Here is a 26,586-nt window from a genome sequence, read left to right as displayed (position 1 = left end):
TTTTTTCTCATATATTTTATTTTACAATCGAAATGAAAACAAGAGCAAAACGAGCAAAACAAGCAAAACGGCCGACAAAAAAAGCAAAATAATTTTTTTTCTTTTTTTTTTTTTTTTTGTTGAGAAAAGGATAAAGGATAAGGATAAAGGATAAATTTGGCAAAGTACATAAATCTTCTAAGGCTTGTTTGGGTAAAACAAAGCACATTTGGTTTAACTGACACCATTGCTGCCCGACTTGTAATGACCATTCGTAACAGCGTTATCTCCAGCCTCATCCGCAACCTCAAACTCGCCTTCTGCCAACAACTCCTCACGTGTCGACTGGCGACGGAAAGGGACCTTGATCTGCTGATCTACATCATCATCATCATGTCCTTGCATCTTGTACTGAAGATATCTCTCACGATCATGGATCGACATATTAGCTAAAGTCAATTCCGCTTCAGATCCTTCTTGAGGTGTGCGGATACGCGGTGATCCAGGCGCTGAGCGGGGGTTAGGAACCTTAGTACGAGGGCCACCCTGTTCTGCAGCACCAAAGTAGTCATCATCAAAGGAATCGGGGTAAGCTCTCCTCATTGCCAATTGACGAGCTTTGATATATTCCAATCCCATCCGTTTCCAATCCAAGAGATCCGACAGACGTTCTGTACGGTTACGTTGGTTGATACGCTGACGGCGAGACTTGTTGCAGAACATTAACATCTGTTCTGCCAATTGTTGAATCGACTCTTCCACAGACTTCATACGACGGTCTACAATGTAGATACCATATTCAGATGAGTCCACAATGTTATCATCCATAAAGCATCCAAAACCAGACAAATTGGTCGTGATACTGGGGACTCCCATGACTGTGCACTCTGCGGGAGTATAGCCCCAAGGCTCATAATATGAAGGGAAGACTCCCAAATGGCAACCACGGACAAACTCTTCGTAGTCAAGGCCGAACAATGGGTTGTTGGAATTGATGAACTCGGGATGGAAAACAATCTTGACACGGTCTGATGGGTGGTTGAAGAGACCGAGGCGACGCAGTTGAGTTAAAACAGGGTCTTTGCTGTCATCAGCCATGTTGTGCGTGACAATTGGCGGCAAAGTCGACCGCTTCAATGCAAAAGTACGGCGTTTGAGCAAGATCTGATCCTCATTGGTCAAGAACTGGGTCGTGGTAACATCACCACCACTGTTATAAAGAGAATAAGGTTGAAATATAATCAGATTTACATGTGCTGTTTTGAATTAAATGAGAACAATAGCAATAGTGATGATAATAAAAACATACCGAGCAGCCTTTTCGAACAAACGAGTTTCCATGCGCTGAGCAATATCGTGAACAGTTTCCTTCAGCTGCTTGACGACAGCTTGACCTTTGAGAGTCTCAACTGTGAATGAGTGCGTTTCAGCGGGGGTAATGATGAAGGCGACCACAGTGGTCGACGAGCCAGCGGCCTTTAATTTCTCGTTCAAGCCTAAAATAAATTGATTATGATATTTGAATGAAAAGAAAAAAATTAATGACGATGACATCGTGATCAGATTATATCCTCGAAAAAATATTAAATACCTCCATGTGCTGTCTGTCTGAAAAGTTAGTATAAAAGACTGAGACTTACGTTGGAGAGATTCAATAAACATATCGATACCCTTGTTACGGTATTCATATCGTCCAGCAGTGAAGAAATAGAGGGTATTGTCGAGATCAAAATCGTAGTGACCATAAAAGTGTCCGCGTACAAAATCGTGGATACGCTCCTTTGACACCGCATGTAAATTTTGGAACTCATGCATGGCCGAGAATTTAACCACATTCAAACCATTGGGCAATACACCATCTAAAGACATGTACACAAATAAATATGAGATAATGAGATTTAAAAAAAAAAAAAAAAAAAAAAAAAAAAACATTATTCGTAGCGAATGTGATACATGTCTCTTTCATCCAACATTCCATTACCTGGCTTGCGCTTCAACAGATGCTCAGCTTCGTAAGCAGTAATGTGAGAGACAGTAGTAAAGACATCGCAGCAGTGAGTAGCAGCGCGTTCGATACAGTAACGATGATAGATACCACGTTTGCCTGCCTCGTGGTCTACATCAAAGTTCCTGAGGTTGTTATAGAAATCGACGGAGCCAGCGCAGAGGTAACGGCCAAGCAATGTGGCATGGGTGGTGAAGATCGTAGTGACGTCGATATGACGTTTGCGACAAAGAGCGATACCCACACCAGCGAGCCACTCATGGAAATGAGCAATAATAACCGCCTTGCGCTCGTGTGCAACAAACTGGTTCAGACAAGACAAGACAAGACAGGGCAAGAAAGAATTAGTTTAGTTTTTTGGGAAAGCCGTAAATCATTTGTTAGCAGCCGATTAGTGCGCATAATGATTATCCACCCTTTTTTCCTTTTGCTTGTGCGTATTGTTTTTTGTTTGTTTGTGTCCAAGTCCCCTTTTTCTCGCAGTGTTTACATGTCACAGTGTGTACACAGATGAAGGACAATTGGTCTCTGTTGTTGGACTAGACATTCACTTCATTTTTTGCCTCTGAAACAGTTATTGTACTCTTATTAAGGTGTATGTCAGTTGATACAAGCGGTCATCTCTTCTTCTGATCCTCATGCCAGAACATGCGAGAAAAACAAAAAAGAAAAAAAAAAAAAGTAAGCAGTCAACAAGGCCATAAAACTTTGTGCAAAATTTCCTTCTTGTGGTGATAAAGCCCATTTGGGGTCCGATCTGTTGTTGTGCATTCTGTACTCCAACTTTTTTTTCATGACTTTCTTTCTCTCCATCGTAAGCGGTACAAGATGAGGATAGAGAATATAATCCACCCAATGGAAAAGTAACAAGGAAGATAAGACGGCTATGAGGACACTATGACGAGGTTGATAATAGTCAGAACTGACAAAGTGACTCGGCAATGCAATCCCGACAAGGATAGATACTCGGAAGTAGTACATAGTTAAAAACCATCCTTCATGAGTAAAGAGTTGTGTGTCCCATGATAAACATGGACAATAACCCCAACCTAACATTACAGTTATTCACTCCCATTTCATATCCAGCTTGCTCTATTTTTTTTTTTTTTTTTTTTTTTTTTTCTCCTTACTATCTTTCCTCTCCAGCGCCTCTTCTCTCCAGTTCTATTCTGTTTCCTTCCTTGCCTGAGAACTTAGTCCTGCGATTTTCTATTTTCTGAGAAAGCTTACCTCACCCAAGAACCAGGCTACAAGGTAGCCAAAGAGAATAGCCTCGTTTGTTTCATGATCATTGGGTGGTGAGGGGATCCCGGCTACATTCCAGAGATCGCCCTTCCACTCATCCAGTTTATGGTAGACTGAGCCGGTATCGAACAAAAGCACCTTAGGTGCACCCTCGATCAACCAACGACCGTATAAAAACTTGACGCCACGTTCTTTCATGGATTCAAGTGTCAAGCGAAGTTCAGGCGTATCAGGTTCGAGTGTTTCAACCTCCAAAGGTGCGGTCTTGTAGGACAAAGGCCCAATCATTGTATAGCGATCACCATATTCATGGCAAGTAACAGGCGCCTTGGATTTGAGGACAGTGTAGATTCCTCCAACTAAATTAAGAGTAAAACAAATCAAAAGGTGATCGTCATTAAAGAAACTGTATGCTCCTATTTAAAGACATCTACCTTTGGAAGATATAGTCCATGTATGAACCAGAGTGAACATATACCTTTGTTAGCAACCTCCCAAGCGATCTCAAAGAGAAGAGGCTTGTGAACGTTTCTATGTTGCTTTTCCATTGTCATTTCTGGCATATGTGAAAAAAATAAAGGTGAAGGTGAAAAAGAAAAAGAAATGAGCCACTGAATGCAAGTGAATGAGAGAAGTGAAGAAAGGAAAGAAGAAAAGGAGAAAGGACTAAAAAGAAAAAGAGACGGTGTCAAAAGACAAAGGAAGGCGGTGAGAGAAAGCAGAAGAAGAAGAAAGGAAAGAAGAAGAAAAAAAAAGCACTTTCTTAAATATGACGACAAAGGGACGCGATCAATTGAATTGAATTGTACTAAACAAAAATATAAACTGAACTCTTTAGTGCATTTCCATCGAGCAATTAGAATGACCCCATTGTCAACTATCTAAAACTTGATAACTCGCTAAATTCTTGGCTACTTTTTCACTACTGCTTAACTGGGTCAATGCATCTCTTGCTCCGCACACTCCACACTACTTCACTACTTCACTACTTCACTCATACGGTGTATCCTATCGTCTCTAGTTTATCTCTTCCTATAAAACCTCTCTCCATCACTGTCCATGTTGCGGTATCAGGGGTTAAAATGTTGACAAACTCTAACAAGATTACTGAATGATAAGCATTGACCAGCTCAACAGAAAAAAAGCCTTTTTTTATTATTTTGGATGTGCTGATAAACTCTCTTCTCAATAGGATGTCCGGCAAGCATTAGACCTCAACACAGCAAGATTAAGAAATATAGATACATATATCATTGCTATAATGTACATGTATGTACATGAACATGCATGCCTGAAAAGAAAGGAAAAAAAGAAAATTATAACCCAGCTTGATCTTCTAGCAAAGCAAGAAGGACCTTTAATCGTAGGGTTGTGGTTTATAGTTTTCCTTGCGTATACAATCAAAAATTAGTCCTATCTTATCTTTCTCGAAATGAAAATAAAATGAGCATTGGGCAACAAATCCATTAATGCACAACCATTGCCGTGATGGCGGGGTTTTTTTCTTTTACTTTCCTTGACACTTGGACAATACCGGAATGGGTTTCTTCACAACTTTCTATTACTACTTTTATAGGCTGATTATATTGACAAGTCTTTGCACACCCCAATCCTTTTTTTTTTTTTTTTTTTAAAAAAAACGGCCATTTTGCTATCATTGATCTCCCGCCCAGTTACACATTTGCACACTGATAGCCTTTATTCAAAAACCTAATCTGCGTACAACCTTTTTTTTATTTTTTTATCTAATCTCTCTACTCTCAATTGATGCATTCACGCACGGATAGTCTGTTGTGAGGTGGCTCGTGTTTCCTCCCTCATTCCTCACTCTTCCCTCATCAATACATGTCTAAATATCTGAAGGTCATATCCATATTGGTTTTCAAACTCGACACACCTCGTTCTTTCTTTTTCTTCCTTCGTTTAAAATGAAACAAAAGTAATCGACCTCCATGGAAAAAGCCTTGATATATTACCAGAGTTCATAATAATGTTAAGGATTATTCGCGAGACTAAGGCTTTTGCTCATACTGATAGCAGCTTCATCAGTTCGAGAAAACCTCTTACTCCCCAAAGTACCTTTGTTCAGAACACATCAGAAAACAGCATTACCATACATATCTCGGCGAAAAATATTCATCTAAGCTTTATTAACGATCGAATATGAACCAGGGGTTCATAAATCAATTTTAAATGTAGCTCCTGCTCTTTCAATCAATCCTAGTACACTTTTGTTCAAAGGACTCTCTTTGCAAAATTGCTTCCTTCAAAGGTAAGTGATTTCAGCTTCGGCCACTGCTCTAATATGAATTGCTTTGCAGGTATGTCCATTTTTACCCTGAATTCAGCAACCAGGGTTAAAGACCTTAGTTCCTTGAGAATAGCCAAGTCCATTAACCAGTCAGGCTCGACAACCAAATCATTGCCAAAAGAATGATAAACATATATGAACGCAATCGCTTCTGCCAGCATGGAGCACAAAGGAATCTAGTTTGAATAGTTGATCAATCTGTTTGTAAACAATTTGCCAAGAGCTTGGCCAGCTGGGCGACCTTGACCGCTGTAGCATTCTTATTCTTTCCTTGACTATTGCTGTTACTGTCACTGTCAATACTTAATGAATTTTGCTCCAGTGGCTTCAAGTGTTGTGCAGTCTAGCTCAATAAACAAGGATGTTTCAGAGAAGCTGCTAAGAGCTTGACCAACACTTATTGATCGATAGTGGACCCTTGCAACTTCAGCCGCTCAAGACAAGGTAGGGTCAAAAGAAGGACCTCGCCATATCATCTTTAGATACAAGCAATTTATCCACAACAAGCACAAGCTCTGTGAGATATGGACAATGACGAATGATGGTAAGCAGATTCCGAGGTGGTGAAATTTTAGAGTCTTGATAGTAGTCGCTAGAAACTTTGAGATAGTTGGTTTTGAGAGGAGGTATTGGTGGCCTGAATGAGGTCTTTGTCGTTAATTCTTTGAAACCTGATAATGATGATGATGGCGATAATGAGATATTGATACTAGTGGGGAGGAGGATACTAAAGAAACGATAGCCCCGAAAGGTAGAGGGACATGCTGGGCGAGATTAGGGCGAGATTTCGAATTGAACGCGCCAAACTTCATTTTTATGGATCGAAGGAATTGGTGATTTCGTTCGAGAGCTTCATATGGTATGCAATCAAGCCTGATGGTTGCTTTAGTATAGAAAAGCAGTTCCAGTTGGATAAATACTCCTTACTGATTAGCATTAAATGATACAAGCTCTACGGTGGCAAATATTGTGCCACAAGGTAGAGTAGTTCAGAAACCTGGATTGTGTTGGACTCCATGCTTGAATGTGAACATTTGGTATGAAATTATCGTTTATTGACGAAGCATAAATTTTCAATGGGACTGCTAGAAATGGACAGATGACACAAACTTTTCTGAGCAAAACAAACGAACTCCATAACGATTATCACAACATCATATCTGATGATAAAGACCTTAATTTACGACTGTTGAATTGGTTGACACGACGACCGTGTAGACAAGACTGGATGAAAGAGAATAAAAAAGTAAGACGAATAAAGAAAAAGGTGAGAGAGTAAAAGAGAGAGGAGAGAAGAGAGAGAGAAAGAGAGAGAGAGAGAGAGAAAGAGAGAGAGAGAGAGAGAGAGAGAGAGAGAGAGAGAGAGAGAGAGAGAGAGAGAGAGAGAGAGAGAGAGAGAGAGAGAGAGAGAGAGAGAGAGAGAGAGAGAGAGAGAAGTTCGAGTGAAGAGATAGCAGAAATAAAGAAATCACTTAATATTTCTCATAGATCCAGATGCCTTCATATGCATCCTCCACACTACAGCGGAGACCTTTCAGATGCTTCAGATCAAAGACCAAAGCTACAATGCGGACACCACGTTCGAATTCCTGGACGAGCCATTCTTCCATGTCAGTGCCCCCTTCTGGCGATAAGAAGACGATGATGACTGTCCATTCCTTGGATTGCATGATAGTGGAATGTCTCCAATTGGTGAGATCAGCTCTTTGAAATAATACCCTGCCCTCATCCACATATTTCTGTGCTAATACTGTAGATCGCTCGACCAGATCTTGTTCATATTCGATACCAATGGCTTTCTGGGCTCCAAAGAAATGAGCTGCTGCAAAACAGAATCGACCATCACCGGATCCAACATCGAGGACTCTATCTGAGGAACAAAGACGAACCATTTCTAGGGCCAAGAGGACACGTCGAGTAGATGTAGGGATAAAAGGTGCATAGGTTGTATCGACACCTTCAATCCATAATGGGAACTCCTGTTCTTCTTCTTTGTAATCCGGATACTGGTCGTAAAATTGCTTAAGCTGATTAGGATCCAAGGTAGAGATGGTAGTAACCGAATGATCAGTGGTAGCAGCTGCAGATATGCAGGAAGAGGAAACCATGGCTGGATTAGGGCCAGCGGCAGGTGGAGCAAGGAGAGATATGGAGGGACTCATATTAATGTAAAGAATAGATGGGGAATGAAAATGAATTAAATGAAGAGATGGAATAGAGGAATGAGTGTAAAAAAAAGATCAGTCCAGAACTTTTTGCAAAGAAATTTTTTTAAGGTTACTTGCTTGTATCAAGAATTCCTCATGATTGGACCCTGCACCACACTAACCACTTTTGTCAGAAAAGAACGCTGTAAATTATCGTCCTTTTCTTGATCAAAGACCTACAAACTATATCATCGGGGACATCGGCTTATTTCTCAACTGCATTCGGTTTATTCTAATTGATACGAGCAAAGTCATTGGCCAAGCATTGCAAGAGGGCGAGAAGCGCGTGGTGGCAAAAATAAAAAAAGTCACTTAAACATCATCACCATGCTGCATATGCCCTGTTTATATCATTCCCACCCTCCGTCATCCTCTTCCTCTTTTCCTGTCTTTCCTCCCATTATACAGTTCTCTTGGTTTCGCTATTTGTTCTTTCAGGCACCTTGTAAAGCTTGTTGCCCTTGTGCACAATTAAGAGTGAGCGTGATACTTTTAATTTTTTAATGGTGAGGATGATGGAGTAATATCAATGAAGGGCTTATTGATACTTGTTGTACACATGGTGTATTGACGTGGAGTCATGCCAAAGCCGCGATTCCCCTCTGAGCAGGTTTTCTTCCTTGATTTTCATGTGCTGACTTGGAAACTATCAAAGCTGAGAAGCCCCATTGAACCGTGTGCCGTGTTGATACGCAAATTTACCATTACCTTTTTCACTTGATCTTAATGACATTTACGCTATATTGTTTTACTGACGCAACCCTCTCTTCTACATGTCTTTAGCGTAAGCTGACGATCACTCGTTACTCTATTCCCTTGAATCGAACGATTCAAGCATGACCGCTACATCAAAGAAGGCGTTAAGAGTAACATTGTCGCCTCTTCATTTCACTGCTAGCGGTGAGAAGTCGCCATGGAGGACATAGCAGGTAATTAAGGCCTGATTAATTGAAAACATCGGACTTTATTTTGAATTTTTGCGCAGCATCCGGGGCGACAAACAAGGGAACTATAAATATAAATATTGTATGCATTTGACTCTTTTAATCACCTTTTCACTTTACTTTTGTTCCGCATACTCTTCCACATCGCAACGTTGGTTTCCAGGAACAAAAATGGTAGATTCAACAACTTCGTCGGATACAGCTGATCTGGTACTGACTAAAGACAACACTCACAATCTGATCTACTTCCCTTTCCATGGTCTGGCTGGTTGCATTCGAACGACTCTGATCCTTTCTGGAGAACCATACAAGTTCACAGACGTGTACCTGGCTGTATGATTAACTCTTTCTCCCTTAAGAAAAAAAATTGGAAAGAAAGATAAGTCATTTCAACTTATACTTTCCTTATCTTTCCGATGTATAGGATTGGCGTGCCCTAAAACAATTGACTCCATTTGGACACGTCCCTGTTCTGAAGGAAGAAACGCGGTCTGGCAAGGTACTGTACTAACCACCAAGTTTTGAATGCTACAAGGAAAATAAAATAAAGGAAAATAAAATAAAGGAAAATAAAATAAAGGAAAATCGCCAATGAGCCCTATGTAGCTCTATCGTTCATTCATTCATCCGTTTATTTTTTATATCTCTCAAAGGTGCTTGAACTTGCAGAGATCAGTGCCATTGAAAGCTTTCTGGCTAAGAGATCAGGTCTTTTAGGCAATGACTTTTGGCAAGAAAGTCTTATCCGGATGTACCACAGTTCTACACATTCTCTTTTCACCTTTCTAGTTCATAGCATTGTTCAATCTCCTAACGAAGAAGATAAACGTACATTCCTGAAACGTTTCAAGGAATCAAACTTACCTTCTTGGATTCAGGCTCATGAAAAACATTTGAAGGCCAACGGATCGAATGGTCACTATGTAGGCGACCAAGTAAGCTATTAAAATTACCTTGATGAGCTCATAATATACATATATATATTTATATATTTTTTAAAAAAAAAGATATGTCCGATTGACTAATTTTTATTTAATTTTAAAAGTTATCAATTGCAGATATTAAGACAGCATCTGTGATCGAGCATTTGATATATCTGTGCGGAAATGATGTCCAGATTTCCGAAGAAAAGACTCCAGCCATCATGGCTGTCAAGGCCAAGCTGGAGAAGGACCCTAAATATGCGGAATGGCGAGCTACCGAGCAATATCAAACATACACTGCAAAGAATATCGGATTCTTCGGGTTCTAGTCTTTTACATCGTACACTAAAATTATAGTTTGTTATCATTAAAAAAAAAGGAAAAAAAAATTATATTCATTGTAATGATCTCATTGTTTTTAGGCTAGCCCACAGATAGACAACTCTCTCATCTGGGCCAAGATGCCCTCTGCTGACTCCTCAAGTTCATAGCCCTCTGTCTCCGGTGGAAAGAACTGTCGCAGGCCTTCCAGAGTGCTGTGTGCATCCTGGGAGAACGACAATTGTGATTTGACGACCGCCTCAAAGGATGGGTCCAAGTACGCCACTCGACTATCAATGATCTTGGGGAGTTCTGAGGTCAATTGTGCATTGATACTTTCATAGGCCTCTCGCAATGTATTAGCTTCCTGTTCTGCTCGTGGTAATTTCGTATTATCCTCCGATGGTTTCTCCACTAGCTTACGGACTTTAGATCGAGCAGAGTCATAGTCAAGTAATTTCTTATTACGCCTTTTGATTGCCTCATTGATCTCTGGAAAGTAGGCAGAATATCTGCCTATAGGCTCTAGCACTGTCGTTCTGAATGTAGCATCCTAAAATATAAACAAAAAGAAAATAGAATAAGAACAGGCCTATCAATTGTACTTTCTTTCTCTTTCATTTCTTTTCTTTTTTAAGAATTTAATAGTATTTTGTTCTTCTGTCGTAACAAAAGAGGGTAAAAAACATTAAACAAACACGAACGTTACCACTTCGTCTTGGGTTTGCTGCTCAAGCTTGGCAACAGCCTCTTTATATTTCACGCCATAAATCCCCATTGGTGCTCCTTCATCATAGAATTGATCAATAGTTGATGCGATCTTAAGCTGCGATCCTGTCATATCTACGCTTGGATGAAAGGTAGGACGCGAATAAGTCTGCGTTTTGACAGTTGATTCCCCAAGGTTGGCAAAATATTAACAAAACATTATACATACGTCTCACGGCTTGTGCATATCCATTGGCCTCCTTTTGAAGCTTTTCAACCTTTTGCTCCAGACTGAAAAAAAAAATTAATGTTAATTTGAGGAAAGACAAGAAACATAATAACCTGATTAATAATAGAAAAGACCAAGGACAGAGTCATGGCTGCATTCATGTCCTCGTATGTTTTCATTTTTAATATCCATACACATCTGTCCACTTTTTTTTTACCTCCTGAAGCGCTTCTCCTCTTCTTCAAACTCCCGGTCTGTTGTCCTATCAATATTTCCTGTCTTGGACAACACCGAAGTGGTTGCCCTGGACAGATTCTTCTTAAGACCAGACCTACATAATGTCAAATAAAACACCCATAAAAGATAAATAAACAGGGCATACACACTTACGAATACCAAACACTTTTTTAAGGAGACAAGCACATTCATCTCGCTCTTACCAACTCATTGCAGCAATGTGATGTGTATTGTATTTTATAGTCTTGTCTTGGCTGTATAGATGGGAGAAATGGATGCTGCACAATAGGAAAAAAAGCTGATTCTACCGAATGTTAGTAAAAAAAAAAAAGGAAGGTAAATGTGATGAATGAACTACATAGATGTGAGCAAGTAAAGTCCAAAAAGGCTCAGCCCATCAGGCTGCTCCACAATGGCCGTGATTATATTGGATAATGTTTTTCTAGATCTAATCTTATTAGTAGCTATCAAGGTCTTCTCCTTCTTCTTCCTCTTCTTCCTCTTCCTCCTCGTCTTCTTCCTCGTCACCTTCCGAGGCTGCATCATCAATAAACGGATTGCGGACACGACGACGTCGCTCTGCTCTCTCTTCCTGTACCTCAAGCATACGAGCATCGTATTGATCTTCATCATCGTCGTCAAGTTCATCCACTTCTTCTGCTCCAACTGCTTCATCCTCATCATCCCTGTCTTCCACTTGGATCCGCGGCGCTTTCCTCCTTCTCTTCTCAATGCCAATATCACTCTCATCTTCATTCACCAGTTGATCTTGTTCATCTTCACTCATATCACTATTTGTAATTTGACTTTATATGCATTTATAAAATAAAAATTAGACATTAGCTTATGAGCTAAACACTCTAAGTTTTTCTTTTTTCTTTTATTATTCCTTTTGCTTACCTCTTTGTATGTATTCGTACATCTTCATCTTCTGTCGTAGCGGCAGATTTCTTTGACTTAGCACGGCTATCCTTGGAATTGGTGTTTACTGCCTTTTTAAATTCTTTGGAGTTTTTGGCCCTTGTAGAAGACAAAGGCTTAGATGTACCGCCGCGAGCCCTTTTCTTCCTCGAGTTGGTTTGAGCTACATCATCATTACTCGCCGTATCGCCATCTCCTTGCTCATCTATACTCTGGTCATGGTCGGACTCTTCATCAGATACAGCAGGAAGCTGCGAACTGATCTCCTCACCCCGAAGATTACGATGTTTCAAGTTACCAAGCCAGAATGCCGCTCCTGCATCATTTGTCTCCAACATCAGCTTAACCTCGAAAATAAGCCCTTCCATGGTTTTCTTGATCGAAGGAACCATCGCCATCAATGCCTGCTCTCTGGATGCCTTTGCATGCCCACAGACATTCTAGTGGCGAAATGCAGACACAGCACACACAGGGAACGTATCATTGAGTGAAACAGTAAGTTGAGCCAATGATAGAAGTAATTAGCAAGTCAAATGGTTCCATACCTGAAGTGATCGTGTAGCAGGTTGCAAGTGATTCTTGAATATTCTTGCAACCGTATCTTGATGTCCTCGGAAATGGACTCCTAAAAAAGGCAAGATTCTCTTGATGAACTGCTCCATAAACACCTTTGAGTGTTTCAAAGTTACTCCAAGGACCTCTCGTTTATCATTTGATTTGACAAACGCTGCCAATTGCTGGAAACAGAGACATAGATCTGAAATATGGTCGAATGCCGCTTGCGTATTATCAAATTTCTCCTCATCAAATTCCCCCACCAGTAGAGCAAGTTGAGTATGAAGGGCCTATTACCAATAACAGTAGAAAATAAATAAAATAAAATAAATAAAATAAAATAAAATAAATAAAATAAAATAAAATAAATAAAATAAATAAAATAAAATAAAATAAATAAAATAAATAAAATAAATAAAATAAATAAAATAAAATAAAATAAATAAAATAAATAAAATAAAATAAAATAAATAAAATAAATAAAATAAAATAAATAAAATAAAATAAAATAAAGATGGAAAAAGTTAGTTACGACCGCTGCTAAATCAAGACGATAAAAAAACTTAGACTAAAGTTCTTTTTTTTCACCTTTGTATAAGTAGTGAATGTACTAGTAGTAAGAAGTGGATGAAGCTCAGCATGTCCTTCATCTTGATCCAGAAAGGATGGCAACACTTTTGTCACGTATTCATTTATCATAGCAAGTCGCATGTCCGACTTTCCAATTTGTTGACTTAGAACATATGCGAGACGATCAGGCTGAAATAATAATAATAATAGTTAGCTTTAAGACCCCAAATAGCTAAAAGAACCGAAATATGTGTGTTACTAGTTTTCAATAATGAAATCAGGTTCACCTTGATGTTATTAGATGCTGGCCATCTGTACGATAGGACGTCAGTTGCAAGAGCTGACGCCTTAGTAGATGTCTCTGAGTTCACAGGGACTAAACTCAATAGTTTATCAATTATTTCAATAAGCAAAGTGGAGCATTCAAAGTTTGGCATCATTTTCCGCCATGCCGATAAATTATTAAAAGCTTGAACCGCCATTGCTGAAAGATTGACAGACTTTTGTACTGATGCCTTCTGCTCCTCCGATAGCTCATCCAAAGCAAGGGATTTGAGCAGCTCCTATTATATGGTTTTTGAAATGCAAAAAAACAACAACAACATTAATAATACTATAAAAAACAAAGCTACAGCACACCGGAACTATGGAATAAAGAATAGATTTTTTTTTATGATACTTACAAGCCGTAGCTCTTTTTGATCGCTTGCCTTGATCTCGTTCCAGGATAGAAGGGATTGTAGCACCTTTAATGAGACATTCAGGCATTCCATGATAATACTATGATCCACCATTTCTCCGTTTTGATCCCTGACCTACAGTATTACAGGGTCAATTTCAGTCTACAATGTGCAACGAGCCGCATATGTTTCTTTTTGATGCCTTAATCAATTGACTATTGCTCCTTATCATTACCTCTTCTTCATGATGCAGCGTTTCCAGCATCATCTTTGACTTCGTCGCAACATGTGGAATGATCAAAAGCACATTGCGAACAAAATCAAATGTGTTCATACGCACGAGCAGCAAATTATTTGCTACAGGCGGCTGTGGTTTTTTTCCGAATGGCAGGTTTGTAACAGGTAAAGGAAGTTTGAACATAATCTTGGCATGAAGGTCTTTAAGCAAAAATAATAGTTCAGGGTACTGCAGTTGGACGTTCTTGTCTTGAGTAATCTCAGATATTTCAAAGATCTCTCGAGTGATTGGCTTGTGGACACGTAAAACGTGGAACACATCCATCTAATATTTCCATGAGAAAGGAGGGAGGCATGTCAGCTAAGGAGTTTTTGGTGAAAGCGCGAATAATTTACTTATGCCCAGTAGGTCGTGGGTCATACTTCAAACTCTCTGAGATAAGGCGATAGAGATTCATATGTCACAATCTCGCTTGAGTGAACCGTGAAAGGTTTTTGTGGCTGGTCGATATCCATGGCTCGCGTTGACATCTTGCCCATCGCATTAGAGCTCACTGGTTGGATCGATAAAGACATTGGCACAGTCCCTCGCGAGACATCTTTGGCCGCAGCTTGACTGGCCTCCAATGGCCGGAAGCCAGGAACGCTTTTCAAGACATGTCGGAACATTCGCTCCAATTCCGAGATTTGCTGCAAACGGATAATAATTCGTGCTGTAAAGTGAATTGTATGTTTTAGTAAACGTATCGAGGAATTGTTTGTTTACAACTGGGTAAGAGAGTAGGTTAGTGGCGATGATCTTACCCATCGTTTGATCAGAAGCATCGAATGAAAACGCGTTTGAAATTTCGCGAAACCTAGTGTATACAAGGAAGTACGGCACTGTTTCAGTAAGGATCTTCCAAATTGACACCAGTGCTTTGAAGCCGCTACAATCAAACTTCACTCTCATACCAATTAATAGCACACAACAAACCCTGTGCAATCATGTGGCAGATCTCGATACTATACACCTCAGAGACATCCTATTAAATTAGAGAGAACATCCATATAAAGCAGTATAGTCAGAGGTCAATATCCTATAGTCCTTGTTTTGCGTGCCATATCGCGATCCATTACCTCGAAGTATTCTCGCTTAAACATGGTGATTCCACATCCTAAAAGCCCATCGATGTCATCCAAGCCATTTTCCCCGCTCTTTTCAGTAGCCTGTAGTAACTTGAATAGTGAGCACAGGTACACGGAGGTATCTTCAGTGCTAAACCCAGCACTCTGTGATGACTCTGCTATATCAGCACATAAACTAGGCATGATGCCGATCGATAGTTCTGACTCCTAATAAACCGTCATGAATTTGAATTGAGCTGAAAACATCAGTACTCAAAAGCCTTAGAGGTATCAGTAGTAAACATAAAAGGACAATACTTACAGGACCATCGAGATTCATCCAGCGCTCCATGGCTATATTCCTGCTTGGCCGCATTGTGAAGACCTCGTTGGCGGCGAAAACAAATGTTCCTGCAAATTGGTCAGAGAATTCTTCCTTGATCCAGAACACTAATTTTGGATCAAGATTGCCTGCAATAACCATGCTTGCAAGTTCATCGTATGTCAGGGCTAGACAAACCTATGAATGGTTTTCATATTATGTTGATAGGTTCATTAACGTCAACTAACGGTTTGTTGGTAGTCGACGCAAAGGCATTACACAGTAGGGATAAAAAAATATATATAAAGGTGATATGTACGGATGACTTTTGGCAAGAATCCCTGATCATTTGGAGATAAGATACTGAAATCTTGAGGAGTGGATCTGACTCCGCTTGGCGATGGCTGGTAACGGCCTGACTAGAGGAGCCTCTGCCACTCTGAGCGCTCTCCTTGACCCCGAATGCCTGAACCATGGCAATCGCACCCATGACTCCAATTTTCTTGAACCTCACTATTGGATTAGATAGTTGCTTGCGAATCAAGATGTGAAGGTCGTTAAGAAGTGTTCCAGAATTTGCAGAGGTTTCATCCTAATACAGAAAAAAAAACATCTGAGCTTAGGACATGCTGCATATCAAGGCATTGTTGAAGCTACTAAATAAACCTTTAAGCGTACTTCTCTAGCCAGTGACCCAAGAAGTAAATAAAACTGTCTGATCTGTTCGAGAGACAGATTGTCGAGATAATCTAATACGCCCTTGATGAATGCACTGTACTCGTTCAATGCGGCCCTTGAGACCCTGACAATGTTCTGAAGAACAGCTAACGAAGCGTCGATTTCTACCGAGGACCCACTACCAATATGCACTAGAAGAGAGCCTACAATCTCTTGACGATAAAATATATCCGATACTTGAAATGCGCTTGTATAGAGAGTGGAGGCTGTTCTGGCTACAATGGGGTGACTGCCGCTGGATCGGAGTAAGTTTTCGGATATCGACAGGACTGCTGGCATATATCTGTTTGAAGTTTTATACAGAATAGCCTGTTATTTCGCCAATACACGATACTCAGTTTCCACTTATTATAAGTTGTACAAATAAAATTTCACCTTACTCTCTGAGTGATATGCCATGGATCATAATTGTCTCACTAAGTAGCTTTCTGGTAAGTAGCCCATCAATGATCTTTTTGCGGATCAAGACCTCAATTTTTTTCTTGAGGTTGACGATAGAATGTAGAATCAAAATGACCATGATATCAATTACTTTGTATTGACCCTATACAGTTGAGAAATAATATATTAATAATATAAATGAAGCGAGAAGAGCGCGGCGTTCCATTTAAATAGGTAGTTGGGACTTACTGATTTAACTATATTAGCCAAGGCCTTATACCATGCGTCTGTCACAAATTTCTGGAATCGAATGCCAGTTTTGAGTGCATCTGAGAAATCAAATTGAAGAGTCAGATATGTGTGAAATTTGTGTAAGAGAGAAAAGGCTATAGTCGATCTTGAGTTTGTGAATGGATATGAAAGTGGTTGATTACCTAGAATCAAAACCTCGGGGGTTTGATTAGACGCCCTCTTAGATTTTTGATTTACATTCTTCTGGAGTTTATTGATTGATCCAAAATCGAGGTTGGCACGGATTGCCTCAATCACATCTTCAACAGTTTCGGGCTCGACAGTTTGAAGCAGGAATTTGATGACAATTGGCAGGTCATCCAGTTCAGCTGATTCAAGTTTGTTCATGACATGGTTCCTGGCATTGACCAATATGTCTGATTGTAAATTAAGATTGGATAATGCATCCAAAATGGGGACCATGAGTTCTGATGAATTCTCCATCAGCTCAACGAGACCTAGCACTACCGCCTTGATATCATTTCCCACGCAAAAAAGAAAAAGAAGAAGAAATGGTCAGTTGGCTCAGACAATGAAGGGATTCCATAGATCCAAGACTTAAATGAAAATCGCATTTACTCTATGCTCAGAATCCGGTATAATTTCTGGTAAACTTGTAATGATATCCCTCTGAATTGGCTGGGACGAGAGGCCAATCACCTATCAAATACATATCAATACCATTCAATAACTATTTTGGAAATCTTGTTTAGGCCACCATCAAAAAACCTAAGCTGTATGCGAAGCAAGTACCTCCAAAAGCTTAGCTGAAAGCTTTCCAGGCTCAATGATGTTATTTAGCCATTTTAATTGTTGAAGGATGAGTTTTGGTATTGGCGAGTCTATTTCGCTATATGGTAGTTGACATTGTATGCATAGTAAAAAGCAGCTCGTTATATATAAATATGCATCGAATTGAAACTGAAAATAAAAAAAAATAAAAATAAAAACACCTTTTCTGTATAGTTGATCCATTTCAGGTGCCTCAAAATAAATCATACTCATCATTCAGAAAACCAAATATCTGGTCAAGTAAAGCTTCCATAAGTCCTGGTTGAAGTATATCAATTCCCAAAAGTATGCGGATTAAACTCTCATTCAACGAGAATCTATCAATGTAAAAGGATCATTGAAGGTTACATGAATTGGTATTTTCATAGGACGCAATAAATACTGCCTAAAAAGAAAGCCTTACGAAGATATTCTTTCTGCAGAAGAACTTGAAATAGGTAGCAGGCATGCTCGTAAGTTTTGTGGTTTTTCTAAATGTTCCTGTAGACCCTCAAGGAATGATTCAACACAATCGGACCCTGAGTAGTTTCGCTGAATGAGTCGAGCAGTGTCCCGTTGGAATCGAGGAGGCTCTACATTCAGCATGTTAGGCGATCCATTCATGCCTAGAACCAAACCCGCCTCTTGGCAAATGGCGTAGAATACTGTTGGCCCTACTGTCAAAGTCATCTCTTGTTGACAAATGAGAGAAGGAAAATACTGGAACAAAGGCACGCCTTCTTTCAATAGGAAAATTGGTGGCGGTGGCGATGCTATGACATTTTTGCTTTTATTTATTTGAGACTATTTATCACTCTGATAAATATAGTCAATGTTTCTATGAATGTTGAAGGAACGGTGCATTCTCCTGTATCCATTGCACCATTTCTGGTGATTGTCTCCTCCAGAAAAGACCATGGATCCTTCTCAACTTAGGCCATTCTCGTACCATCCATCTCAATTCCTCAATTCCTATCCGATGTGGAAGACCATGGACACCCAGGATTCGTAGTTTATCCATGCCAGACATTAAATCTAGTCCACTCTCAAGCGATAAATCAAGCCCAGAGTTTACAGTCTGTTCGATATCAAGCGGTGCCTGATCGTACATTTTGGTCATCAGCATAGTCTCAGTGTTCATGTAATCTATGTCTGGATCACCTAACCAAAGTTCTTCAAGGTCTGTCATGGTTGCAAGACGTCCATAACAGCTGCGATGGGTCATTGATGCTTGATTTCGCAAACCCATAATTCCATTTACCCCTATATTCGATATCAATTCTCGATGTAATGGCCGCTTAGGGTTCCCTGGTGTGACTGTATGATCATTGTTTATTTGACTTGTCTCTGATGGGCCAGCAAATCTGTGCTGAGGCAGCAAAGGCAACGTAGATTGAAGAGTAGCGGCGGTTGATTCTTGCTGAAGTGAGGATTGATTCGAAGCATCGATTCGTAGCCGGAAAAACTTGATTGATCCTGCGGCAGCAATGTGTTTTTGAGCGAAAGCTCGGGCTTTTATAGGTGCAAATCCTTTAGAGTCAAAGTCAAACGGATTAAGCTTCTTTAAGTTCGGGCAGGTCTGGAGAATATCCATAAAAAAATATGGCGGTTGTCCTAGACAACGTGTTGCCGTGAATGATTCCAGTGTAGAAGAGTGTTGTAGTACAGCCTCCCGAGTCCTAGATCCAAATCCTGTTACGCATTGGAACGACAACTCCTTCCATGCTTGGCTTGCTTCAAGCCATTTGGCACAGTCTTCATCATCAATTGGAGCGTCTGTGTGTCCAACTATCAGGCTGTCGAGGAGAGGACAGTGCGATTTAAGTGCCTTTGAAAGACCCCAAATAAAGCTTGTTGATGAAGTGGAGACAGAAATCTTTTTCAGTTGCGAACAGCGCTTAATGAGTGGCAGGAACATGTCTTCTTCCAGCCCCCGCATCTTGCCATCGATAAGGATTTCATTGAGGCGAGGAAGCATTGGCAATGTTGGTACCCCGGATGGTGAAGAGCTAACTGTAGCATCATTGCTAATACTGCAGAAGTAAGCGGACAAACCGAAGTATGAGATGCACTTGCCTAAATGCGATAGTAAATACTGTAAAGCGCCTAGGTCCGGTTTCATTCGACGCTGGTTTGCCAGTTGTAGTCTTTCCAGCCTCGGCAGTGAGTCCACAACTGCTCGAAGAGAGGCACCTTGATCGAAGGGGAAGGTCATGATATCCAGCATTCTGAGACCATTTAATTGCTGAAAAAATGTTGCCAATTTTGCTTCCCAAGCAAGCATTTGTTTGGCGGATAGAAGGATCGCCTGTAAATATGGAAGCCGTGCCTGCTCGAGATCTTGTGTTTCTGCTTCATTTTCAAACTGAAGCCTTTCCTTTGTACGGAGCCAGATAGCTTTGAGATTTAATGAGTGGTATGTGAATGTTTCGAAGGGAGGAGGCAGAGAGTATTGGAATGATGCGGGTATGGCTAGTTTATGCCAGCTTATTGTCAGGGAATGGGGAAGTGACATAGCAGCTTCCAAGGATTCCGCATTGCATGTTTCAAGGGACCGTACTAAAAGGCTATTGATGAAAAGACCATGCTGCCCTGCTTTTGAAAGGAACGCAGCATTTTGTGCTGGGGTCGTGATAATAAGACTATTCCAAACAAGAGGTGTGAAGATATGATTCCAATCGCTGGAGACCAGAGTACAGGCCACAAGATCATTGCGGCTCAGATACGTTCCAATGGACAGGGTAAGCTCTGTAGTATCAAAAACCCTTTTGAGAGCCATGGCTGGGCACTAAATAAAACGGGATTGAAAATGGGTACGCAAGACAAGACGACAAGAGAGGTGAAGAATACGATATCAAGTGTGTTTTTTAATGTGATAGGTTGTGAAGTGGGAATCACCGATATTTATAGAGGTTCGAAAAGGCATTGCCTCCAACATGCATCGCCCAAAAAACCAAAAACGCAAAGAAGCGTCACCATTGTTCAAGTCTTTTTTTTTTTTTTTTTTTTTTTTGGATGTCCAAGCCACTGGAAAAAGCCTTTTTGACTGAACGATAAGTAAAGCAAGGAGAGATCCCGTATTCTATCACAGTCCTCATCAAACTCAAGGGCCCTCCTTTACCATCGCACCATCTGAGAGCAAAAAGAGAGCTAGGGGCGAAAGTATCTCAAGGTTATCCCTTCTCCTCCCGCTGTTCCCTGATTCCCTCCATTAGAAAGAGGAGGGCAAAAGAGACTAAGAGAAAAGACACGAATTCAGATCAGGACAAACAGCGATCTTCATTGACACATTTGGTGTCAACAAACAACCTCATCGACTAAGTGTTGAGGAAAAGGAGAGACTTTCCATACCTCGCAATCTGTGACGCAACGTTGAAACGAACACTAGAAAAAAAAAAAAAGACTTGTACTGAGAGTGCAAGAAAGCGAGTGTATTGTGACAATCCGAACTAAGGACGTATCCACAAACAAAAAAGTATTATCGAAAAAAATACTGAAATGAGCCAAACCAGCAGCTCAGCCGAACCACCTGTGGTGGGCATGGATGCCAATGAAGGAGCAAATAAAAACATTGTTGGAGCGAACAGTGGCTACAACACTCATACGGGTGGAATTTTGATCTCACTTAAGGCAGGTGGGTCAGATGTCATTCCCCAAAATTCATACGCAAATCAGACCTATTCTTCGGACAGTAGCATCAGTATGCTGCCACAAGGGGTCCAGCACCGAGAAAACCCTGTGGATGTTATGGGCGGAGGGCCATATCAGCAGCAGAATTTCGAAGCTGAAAAAGTGCTTAGACCTGAAGGGTATCATCCTTTGCAAACCTCAACCCGTCCAATGTTTGATCACTTTCGCTCATTGGAACCACTACAAGGATCGACTACGTACTTCAGACAGGGAAATATTGCGAATCCTGCTTTTAATAATGGTCCAGGCAATCCATACAGCAATGAAGAATCAAACGCTGCTTCAAATACCTTCGGAACTGACGCATACATGCTGGGTAACATTGGATATACAAATGTGAAAAGTGAAAGCGCTTATGGCACAGGACAAGGTGAATCAGGAGGATGGAGCGTTCCTCAGAATGGTGAATCAATGCTTCATTATTATGAACAGCCACATGGATATGAGCAATATGCCAATGCATATAAAGTGGAAGTGGATGCGCAGGCCCCGACCGATGATAGGTATCAAGACGATCTAAGCCAAACAGGTAAGAAGCACTCAAATAAAAAATCACTTTTCTCGGGAAACACCTGGTCTCGTATCTTTATCAGCTTGGATAGCATACATGCATACATTAGGAAGACAAAAATATAATGTTCAGTATGTGAGGGTACCAGAAAACACAATAGTTATACATTACAGGAATGCTTACTCGACGCAACAGACTTCCTTAAGGATTAGTATTACGGTTTCAAGTGAAGATGCACCTATAAGCTGCCCTTTTTTCATCTCTTCCATCTCTTCACCCCCTTTTATTATTATTTTTGTTTGGCTCACGTTCACTCCCATCGTTTGTATTTCGCTATCGAATACGATGTTATTCTTTTCATAGATGCTGAAAAGAATGAGAGACTCAAGAAACTCAGCAAAGAGCAAGTTCTCATTAAAGAGCGTCTAAGCAGAGAAAGTTTAAATCGCTCCTTATTTATTCGCAATCTGGGCGTAAGTCTCAAAGATATTGATATGACTTAGTGTCTGCGTTGAAAGCTATGTATATTGAACATAGTTCTTATACCTGACTTTTTATTTTTTTTCCTTACCTTCTTACAATTCTACAAACCAAGTATGCTGCTCAGGCAGATGAAGTAAGGAAATTATTCGAGCCATACGGAGAAATTCAAAGTCTATGCGATAAGATCCAAGATCGTGGCATGGCTTTTATCAGATATGTATGTCTTTTTGTGTAGTCAACCAATTAAGGGTAGTTAAATATACACGACAGTTCTTGATGCTGTTATTAATTCTAAACATGTGTTTGTATCCTAGTTCGATATCCGTGCTGCAGAATATGCCAAAAAAGAAGCTCATGGAACTATTTTGCATGATCGCGCAGTAAGTAACATGCTCAACCAATTCATTATCGACTTTATCACTTGTATCATGATTTCTCTAGCCCTCATTGCGATTTCCCCCCCCCCCCCCCCCTCCATTTAGCTTGATGTCCATTTTGCACTTCAAGGAAACGATAGTTCCAAACGGGCCTGCGAGGAGAAAGATTCCAATGTAATGCACATTTTACAGTCCACAATAGTGTCGGCTACTATCGCTTTATTTTGAAGAGATGGCCTATAATAGCTAATAATACTGTGCTTTATCTCTTTTTAAGGGCTCGCTTTCAATCAATATTAAAGGTATTGATGGAGCTAGTGTGAGTGATCAGGAGCTGGAACAATTTTTCTCTCAGTATGGCGAGGTCAGAAGAATCCGTCCACCCAATAGTAACAAGTTGTGAGTACATCTTATTGAATATGACATCCTTGTAGCGATATATTCTGACTTCAATGTTATTTATACTGTGCTGTGTCTTTCATCACCATTTTTTAGTCCTCGAATCCTGGAGTTCTTTGATATTCGTCACACTGTTAAAGCATATCATGATTCCCATGGAAAATATTTGAAGGATGGCAAGATCGAATGTTATTATGCCTGGGATGAAGTTACTGTGTAAGCAGAGCATTGCTGAGGCATTTAATTAATTGTATGCCTTTCCTCCCTCATTATTTAATTTTTAGTATTTTTTATTAATTTATTTCAATACTTAGAACACCGAGCTACTTACTTATAACTGCAAAGCATCAGTATCAACAACAGGACCGTCTTGAGCGAAATGACCGCCAGAAATCACGCGGTGGAAAGTATAACCGAGACCGTTCGGCCTCTCCTGAAAGAAAGAGCTTTAATAGTCTCAATAACAAAAATCAGAAGCGGCAAGGTGAATCCTCAACCTACCGGCCTGCTAATCGGGATGATTTCCGTGATAGGGAACATGACAATAAAAACCGGCGGAACAGAGATGATTCGAGAGATCGGTATCGATCTGACCACCAGGATTTAGACAATCGTCGAGATCGTCATGATCGTCGTGATAGTCCAGATAAGTATCGTGGTAGAAGAGATAGTTCGCGCGATCGTCAGGATAACTCGCGTGACGAGAGAGATAGCTCGCGTGAAAGAAGAAATCACTCTCCTGAAAGAAGAAGTAACTCACGCGATAGAAGGGATAACTCTCGCGGTACTGATTATAAGAGAGGGGGAAGGATCGACATCGATAGAGGAAGAGATCGAGGTCGTGATCGAGATAAAGATAGTCGTGATTATGATCGAAGCCGTGATCGAGATCGAGATCGAGATCGCGACCGAGAGCGTGGTCGTGATTTGGACTATGATAGAGATCGCAACCGAAATAACAACCGAGATGATAGAGACTTCAGCAGAGATAGTGATAGGACTCGTGACAGGAGTAATGACTATGACCGGAAAGATAGGTCTTATGATTATCGTGGACGGGATATCTCACCTAAAGGTAGTTTATTTCAACAAGATAACCGAACAAGAGCACATTTGTTCGTCAGGACAATAGTCGACATACTTGAGTGACTATATTACTTATTCTATCTACTTTGCCCTCATCTCTGCCTAGCAGTTCCGAATCCCCATGAAGCGAACCAGCTACAAGGTTATGTCCAGCCACCCCATATTGCAATAGCTGGATTGCCACCTCCACCGGTTCCTATTTTCCAGCAGTTTTTGCCAACCATACCTATACAAAATCAACTGAGCACACTGAATGTCAGTAATTCTCCGTTAACACCACAGTTCAATTCACTTGGTATGACAATGCAGGAACGTATGGAACAAGCGCAGAAGACACAGCAGGTAAAGGCTTGAGGACATGCGCCCATTTCCGTAATGTTTACTTCTTTTTCTAAAAATGTACTTTTACGACTCATACAAAATTGTCTTTACCATTTCATAGCTAATGAACAATATCATTATGCGCGCCGACAATGTTCCTACTTCATCAATGCCGGTCAATCTTAACCCTTCTAATTACGGACAGCAGACACTTCAAGACCCTCGCTTGAAAGCATTGAACCCTCCACAAACTCCTCAACTGAATCATCTAGCACCGGTTTCGCAAACGCTGCCGTCTGATTTTCGTCAAGTTGGGATGAGATCAGAGTACTCATCTAGTCCCACGAGCCCAGCACAACTAGCGCAACCGGCATACTCAACTGCTGATTCTCCGTTGACCTTATCGAAACCTATGGGTCCGGATATATCACCGGGCCCGCCAGCTGTGCCGGAACCTCAAAAGAATAATGCTGAAACCCAAGTGCAACAATTGCTTCATCTTCTGGTAAGTGCATGTATGAAATAGCCTGTTGGAGATACTTTCAATTAGGAAGAGGTAAAAAGCTAATTGTTGTATCAATTCCCCACATAATTTACTATTTTCATGTGTCTCATCATAGAGTCAAGTCCAACAGCAGAGTAAAGCGGCGATGCAGGCCAGTGCTACTGATGGTTCAGGAGTTAATTCTGGAGAGCCCACCGCTTCTGGGTTAATGGCTTTGATGCCTCATCTTGCTCAATTATCTCAGGCAGTTCAACAGCAATTTCAACCTCAACTGCCACAGCAATCATATGGCTCAGCTGCGTTAAACTTGGGAATGGGTATGAGTATGCCGATGGCACAATTAGGTGGTATGACACCAGCAATGCAGCATGCTCAATTACCAAATATGATGATGCCTCCACCTCCACCCCCCGTTTTGCCAAGACTGGGTGCTATGCCTCTTATACCGCCTGTCTCTCCTGCTATACCTCCAATAAATCCAGGAAACCAGCCATCACACCAAAGTGTGCCTCATGGAAGAGCACCTCTTCCCTCCCAGCTAGATCAGCTGCTTTCACAGGTTCCGTTAACAGACCAACAGAGGGTTTACATTGAAAGCAAGGGTAATGACAACCAGTATGGTGACTACAATGGCAATGACCCAAACCGAAGGGATAGTAGAGATAACCCCGGTCTCCCAGAAAGAACAGGATCTTCGTCTGTGAGTAATAATAGACGAGACTCTTATGATAGCTATGCTTATAGCAGTAACTGGAACGATAGTAATAACCGTGACAGCCGAACCTATTCCAGTGGAGGAAATTTACGTGATCGAAATTGGGATCAAACTGACTCAAATTCTAGCGACTACAGTTACAATAATGAAAACTCTAAGCGCCGCAGGGAGGATAGTGTGGATAACGATGATCGCGTGATTAAGCATCATTATAATGGCCGTCGTTCTTCTCTAAGTGGTAGCAATGATGATTACTATCCAGATCAGAACAATAGTCATTCAAGAAATCAAAGCAATAGCTATCGAAATGAAGATGATAACTCGTACCAGCCATGCGACAGCAATTTCCGCGATAGTCGTGGGGGTCGCGGCGGTCGTGGTGGCAGTCGTAACGGTCGTGGTGGCTTCGCACCTCGTGGTGGACGCGGAGGGCGAGGGACCTACCGGGGAGGTGGCCGTGCTGGATTGAGCGGTCAACGTGGAGGGGGGGACCGCGATGAATATCGTGATTCAGATGATTCGCGTAATAACAAGAACTGGGCATCACGGGGAGCACGCGGCGGTCGTGGCCGTGGTCGTGGGGGTTCTGGATGAGCATATAATGAAAACGAATGAAAAAAAAAAAAAAAAAAAAAGCATGTCCCGAGCACTCAGGTTAAAGGACTAACCTGAATCTATTTTAGTGCTTGTATTGCAGTTTCATTCAACCATTCTATGTGTTTAGGAATGGAAAGAAAAAGAGTACGGATTGAAATGAATTGATTTAATTAAAAAGAATATAAAGGATATATAGAAAAAAAAAGAATGTTAAACGCTG

At 40.8% G+C, this 26,586-nt stretch overlaps 8 protein-coding genes across 8 annotated transcripts; 2 read left to right on the top strand and 6 right to left on the bottom strand.

Annotated features, from left to right (window-relative positions):
- Nucleotides 1-123: 123 nt before the first annotated feature.
- Nucleotides 124-3,949, bottom strand: BCR41DRAFT_344665 (glycogen synthase). The gene is made up of 6 exons (XM_022022564.1): nt 3,708-3,949; nt 3,215-3,588; nt 1,961-2,288; nt 1,620-1,838; nt 1,289-1,475; nt 124-1,189 (listed from the first exon to the last, which is right to left on the bottom strand). Exons 1-6 carry the CDS (start codon nt 3,790-3,792, stop codon nt 214-216), a joined length of 2,169 nt encoding a protein of 722 aa, XP_021885799.1. The 5' UTR covers nt 3,793-3,949; the 3' UTR covers nt 124-213.
- A 1,784-nt stretch (nt 3,950-5,733) lies between these two features.
- On the bottom strand, nt 5,734-6,558 carry BCR41DRAFT_391581 (hypothetical protein; the record flags this gene model as incomplete). The annotated part of the gene is made up of 3 exons (XM_022028370.1): nt 5,734-5,883; nt 6,027-6,267; nt 6,497-6,558. 3 exons carry the CDS (start codon nt 6,556-6,558, stop codon nt 5,734-5,736), a joined length of 453 nt encoding a protein of 150 aa, XP_021885798.1.
- Nucleotides 6,559-7,066: 508 nt separating this feature from the next.
- BCR41DRAFT_281219 (hypothetical protein) lies at nt 7,067-7,525 on the bottom strand (the record flags this gene model as incomplete). Its single annotated transcript, XM_022020233.1, has 1 exon — nt 7,067-7,525. A coding segment is annotated over one exon (459 nt), but the record flags the coding sequence as incomplete, so codon positions are not given.
- A 1,280-nt stretch (nt 7,526-8,805) lies between these two features.
- Nucleotides 8,806-9,999, top strand: BCR41DRAFT_344662 (glutathione S-transferase). Its single transcript, XM_022022563.1, has 4 exons — nt 8,806-9,024; nt 9,116-9,190; nt 9,345-9,626; nt 9,737-9,999. The coding sequence occupies exons 1-4, from the start codon at nt 8,863-8,865 to the stop codon at nt 9,941-9,943; spliced, it is 726 nt and encodes a 241-aa protein (XP_021885796.1). The 5' UTR covers nt 8,806-8,862; the 3' UTR covers nt 9,944-9,999.
- Nucleotides 10,000-10,021: 22 nt separating this feature from the next.
- BCR41DRAFT_344659 (hypothetical protein) lies at nt 10,022-11,437 on the bottom strand. The gene is made up of 5 exons (XM_022022562.1): nt 11,313-11,437; nt 11,090-11,203; nt 10,873-10,934; nt 10,645-10,778; nt 10,022-10,488 (listed from the first exon to the last, which is right to left on the bottom strand). Exons 1-5 carry the CDS (start codon nt 11,318-11,320, stop codon nt 10,033-10,035), a joined length of 774 nt encoding a protein of 257 aa, XP_021885795.1. The 5' UTR covers nt 11,321-11,437; the 3' UTR covers nt 10,022-10,032.
- An 88-nt stretch (nt 11,438-11,525) lies between these two features.
- BCR41DRAFT_344657 (Fanconi anaemia protein FANCD2) lies at nt 11,526-18,381 on the bottom strand. The gene is made up of 21 exons (XM_022022561.1): nt 18,107-18,381; nt 17,913-18,020; nt 17,665-17,761; nt 17,491-17,571; nt 17,055-17,382; nt 16,870-16,949; nt 16,620-16,783; nt 16,180-16,522; nt 15,821-16,093; nt 15,502-15,699; nt 15,192-15,407; nt 15,027-15,097; nt 14,877-14,929; nt 14,496-14,785; nt 14,071-14,397; nt 13,839-13,970; nt 13,443-13,718; nt 13,174-13,344; nt 12,576-12,875; nt 12,010-12,470; nt 11,526-11,915 (listed from the first exon to the last, which is right to left on the bottom strand). Exons 1-21 carry the CDS (start codon nt 18,370-18,372, stop codon nt 11,567-11,569), a joined length of 4,584 nt encoding a protein of 1,527 aa, XP_021885794.1. The 5' UTR covers nt 18,373-18,381; the 3' UTR covers nt 11,526-11,566.
- Nucleotides 18,382-18,498: 117 nt separating this feature from the next.
- On the bottom strand, nt 18,499-20,606 carry BCR41DRAFT_344656 (hypothetical protein). The gene has a single exon (XM_022022560.1). The coding sequence runs from the start codon at nt 20,459-20,461 to the stop codon at nt 18,521-18,523; it is 1,941 nt and encodes a 646-aa protein (XP_021885793.1). The 5' UTR covers nt 20,462-20,606; the 3' UTR covers nt 18,499-18,520.
- Nucleotides 20,607-20,772: 166 nt separating this feature from the next.
- BCR41DRAFT_344655 (hypothetical protein) lies at nt 20,773-26,366 on the top strand (the record flags this gene model as incomplete). Its single annotated transcript, XM_022022559.1, has 11 exons — nt 20,773-21,901; nt 22,247-22,356; nt 22,479-22,583; nt 22,681-22,746; nt 22,849-22,917; nt 23,021-23,142; nt 23,239-23,358; nt 23,457-24,217; nt 24,338-24,570; nt 24,671-25,054; nt 25,170-26,366. The coding sequence occupies exons 1-11, from the start codon at nt 21,181-21,183 to the stop codon at nt 26,361-26,363; spliced, it is 3,885 nt and encodes a 1,294-aa protein (XP_021885792.1). The 5' UTR covers nt 20,773-21,180.
- Between the last annotated feature and the right edge of the window lie 220 nt (nt 26,367-26,586).

The sequence above is a fragment of the Lobosporangium transversale genome (assembly GCF_002105155.1).
Source record: "Lobosporangium transversale strain NRRL 3116 chromosome Unknown BCR41scaffold_2, whole genome shotgun sequence".
Classification (NCBI taxonomy): domain Eukaryota; kingdom Fungi; phylum Mortierellomycota; class Mortierellomycetes; order Mortierellales; family Mortierellaceae; genus Lobosporangium; species Lobosporangium transversale.
Note: the sequence above shows the minus strand (reverse complement) of the source record. Positions and strands in the feature narration are given on the sequence as shown.

What these genes read in the sequence shown, in the direction of transcription:
- BCR41DRAFT_344665 (XM_022022564.1), bottom strand. Translation starts at nt 3,792, where the DNA reads ATGCCAGAAATGACAATGGAAAAGCAACATAGAAACGTTCACAAGCCT. An exon ending in TTGGGAGGTTGCTAACAAAG is followed by an intron (nt 3,589 to 3,707) that starts GTATATGTTCAC and finishes CTCTTAATTTAG; the next exon opens with TTGGAGGAATCTACACTGTC. An exon ending in TCTGTTGAAGCGCAAGCCAG is followed by an intron (nt 1,839 to 1,960) that starts GTAATGGAATGT and finishes ACATGTCTTTAG; the next exon opens with ATGGTGTATTGCCCAATGGT.
- BCR41DRAFT_344662 (XM_022022563.1), top strand. Translation starts at nt 8,863, where the DNA reads ATGGTAGATTCAACAACTTCGTCGGATACAGCTGATCTGGTACTGACT. An exon ending in TCACAGACGTGTACCTGGCT is followed by an intron (nt 9,025 to 9,115) that starts GTATGATTAACT and finishes TCCGATGTATAG; the next exon opens with GATTGGCGTGCCCTAAAACA. An exon ending in AAGAAACGCGGTCTGGCAAG is followed by an intron (nt 9,191 to 9,344) that starts GTACTGTACTAA and finishes TATCTCTCAAAG; the next exon opens with GTGCTTGAACTTGCAGAGAT.
- BCR41DRAFT_344659 (XM_022022562.1), bottom strand. An exon ending in GAGGAGAAGCGCTTCAGGAG is followed by an intron (nt 10,935 to 11,089) that starts GTAAAAAAAAAG and finishes TTTTTTTTTCAG; the next exon opens with TCTGGAGCAAAAGGTTGAAA. An exon ending in AGCAAACCCAAGACGAAGTG is followed by an intron (nt 10,489 to 10,644) that starts GTAACGTTCGTG and finishes TTTATATTTTAG; the next exon opens with GATGCTACATTCAGAACGAC.
- BCR41DRAFT_344657 (XM_022022561.1), bottom strand. Translation starts at nt 18,372, where the DNA reads ATGACTTTGACAGTAGGGCCAACAGTATTCTACGCCATTTGCCAAGAG. An exon ending in CTTATCTCAGAGAGTTTGAA is followed by an intron (nt 14,398 to 14,495) that starts GTATGACCCACG and finishes TGGAAATATTAG; the next exon opens with ATGGATGTGTTCCACGTTTT. An exon ending in CAGCATCTAATAACATCAAG is followed by an intron (nt 13,345 to 13,442) that starts GTGAACCTGATT and finishes TTATTATTTCAG; the next exon opens with CCTGATCGTCTCGCATATGT.
- BCR41DRAFT_344656 (XM_022022560.1), bottom strand. Translation starts at nt 20,461, where the DNA reads ATGGCTCTCAAAAGGGTTTTTGATACTACAGAGCTTACCCTGTCCATT.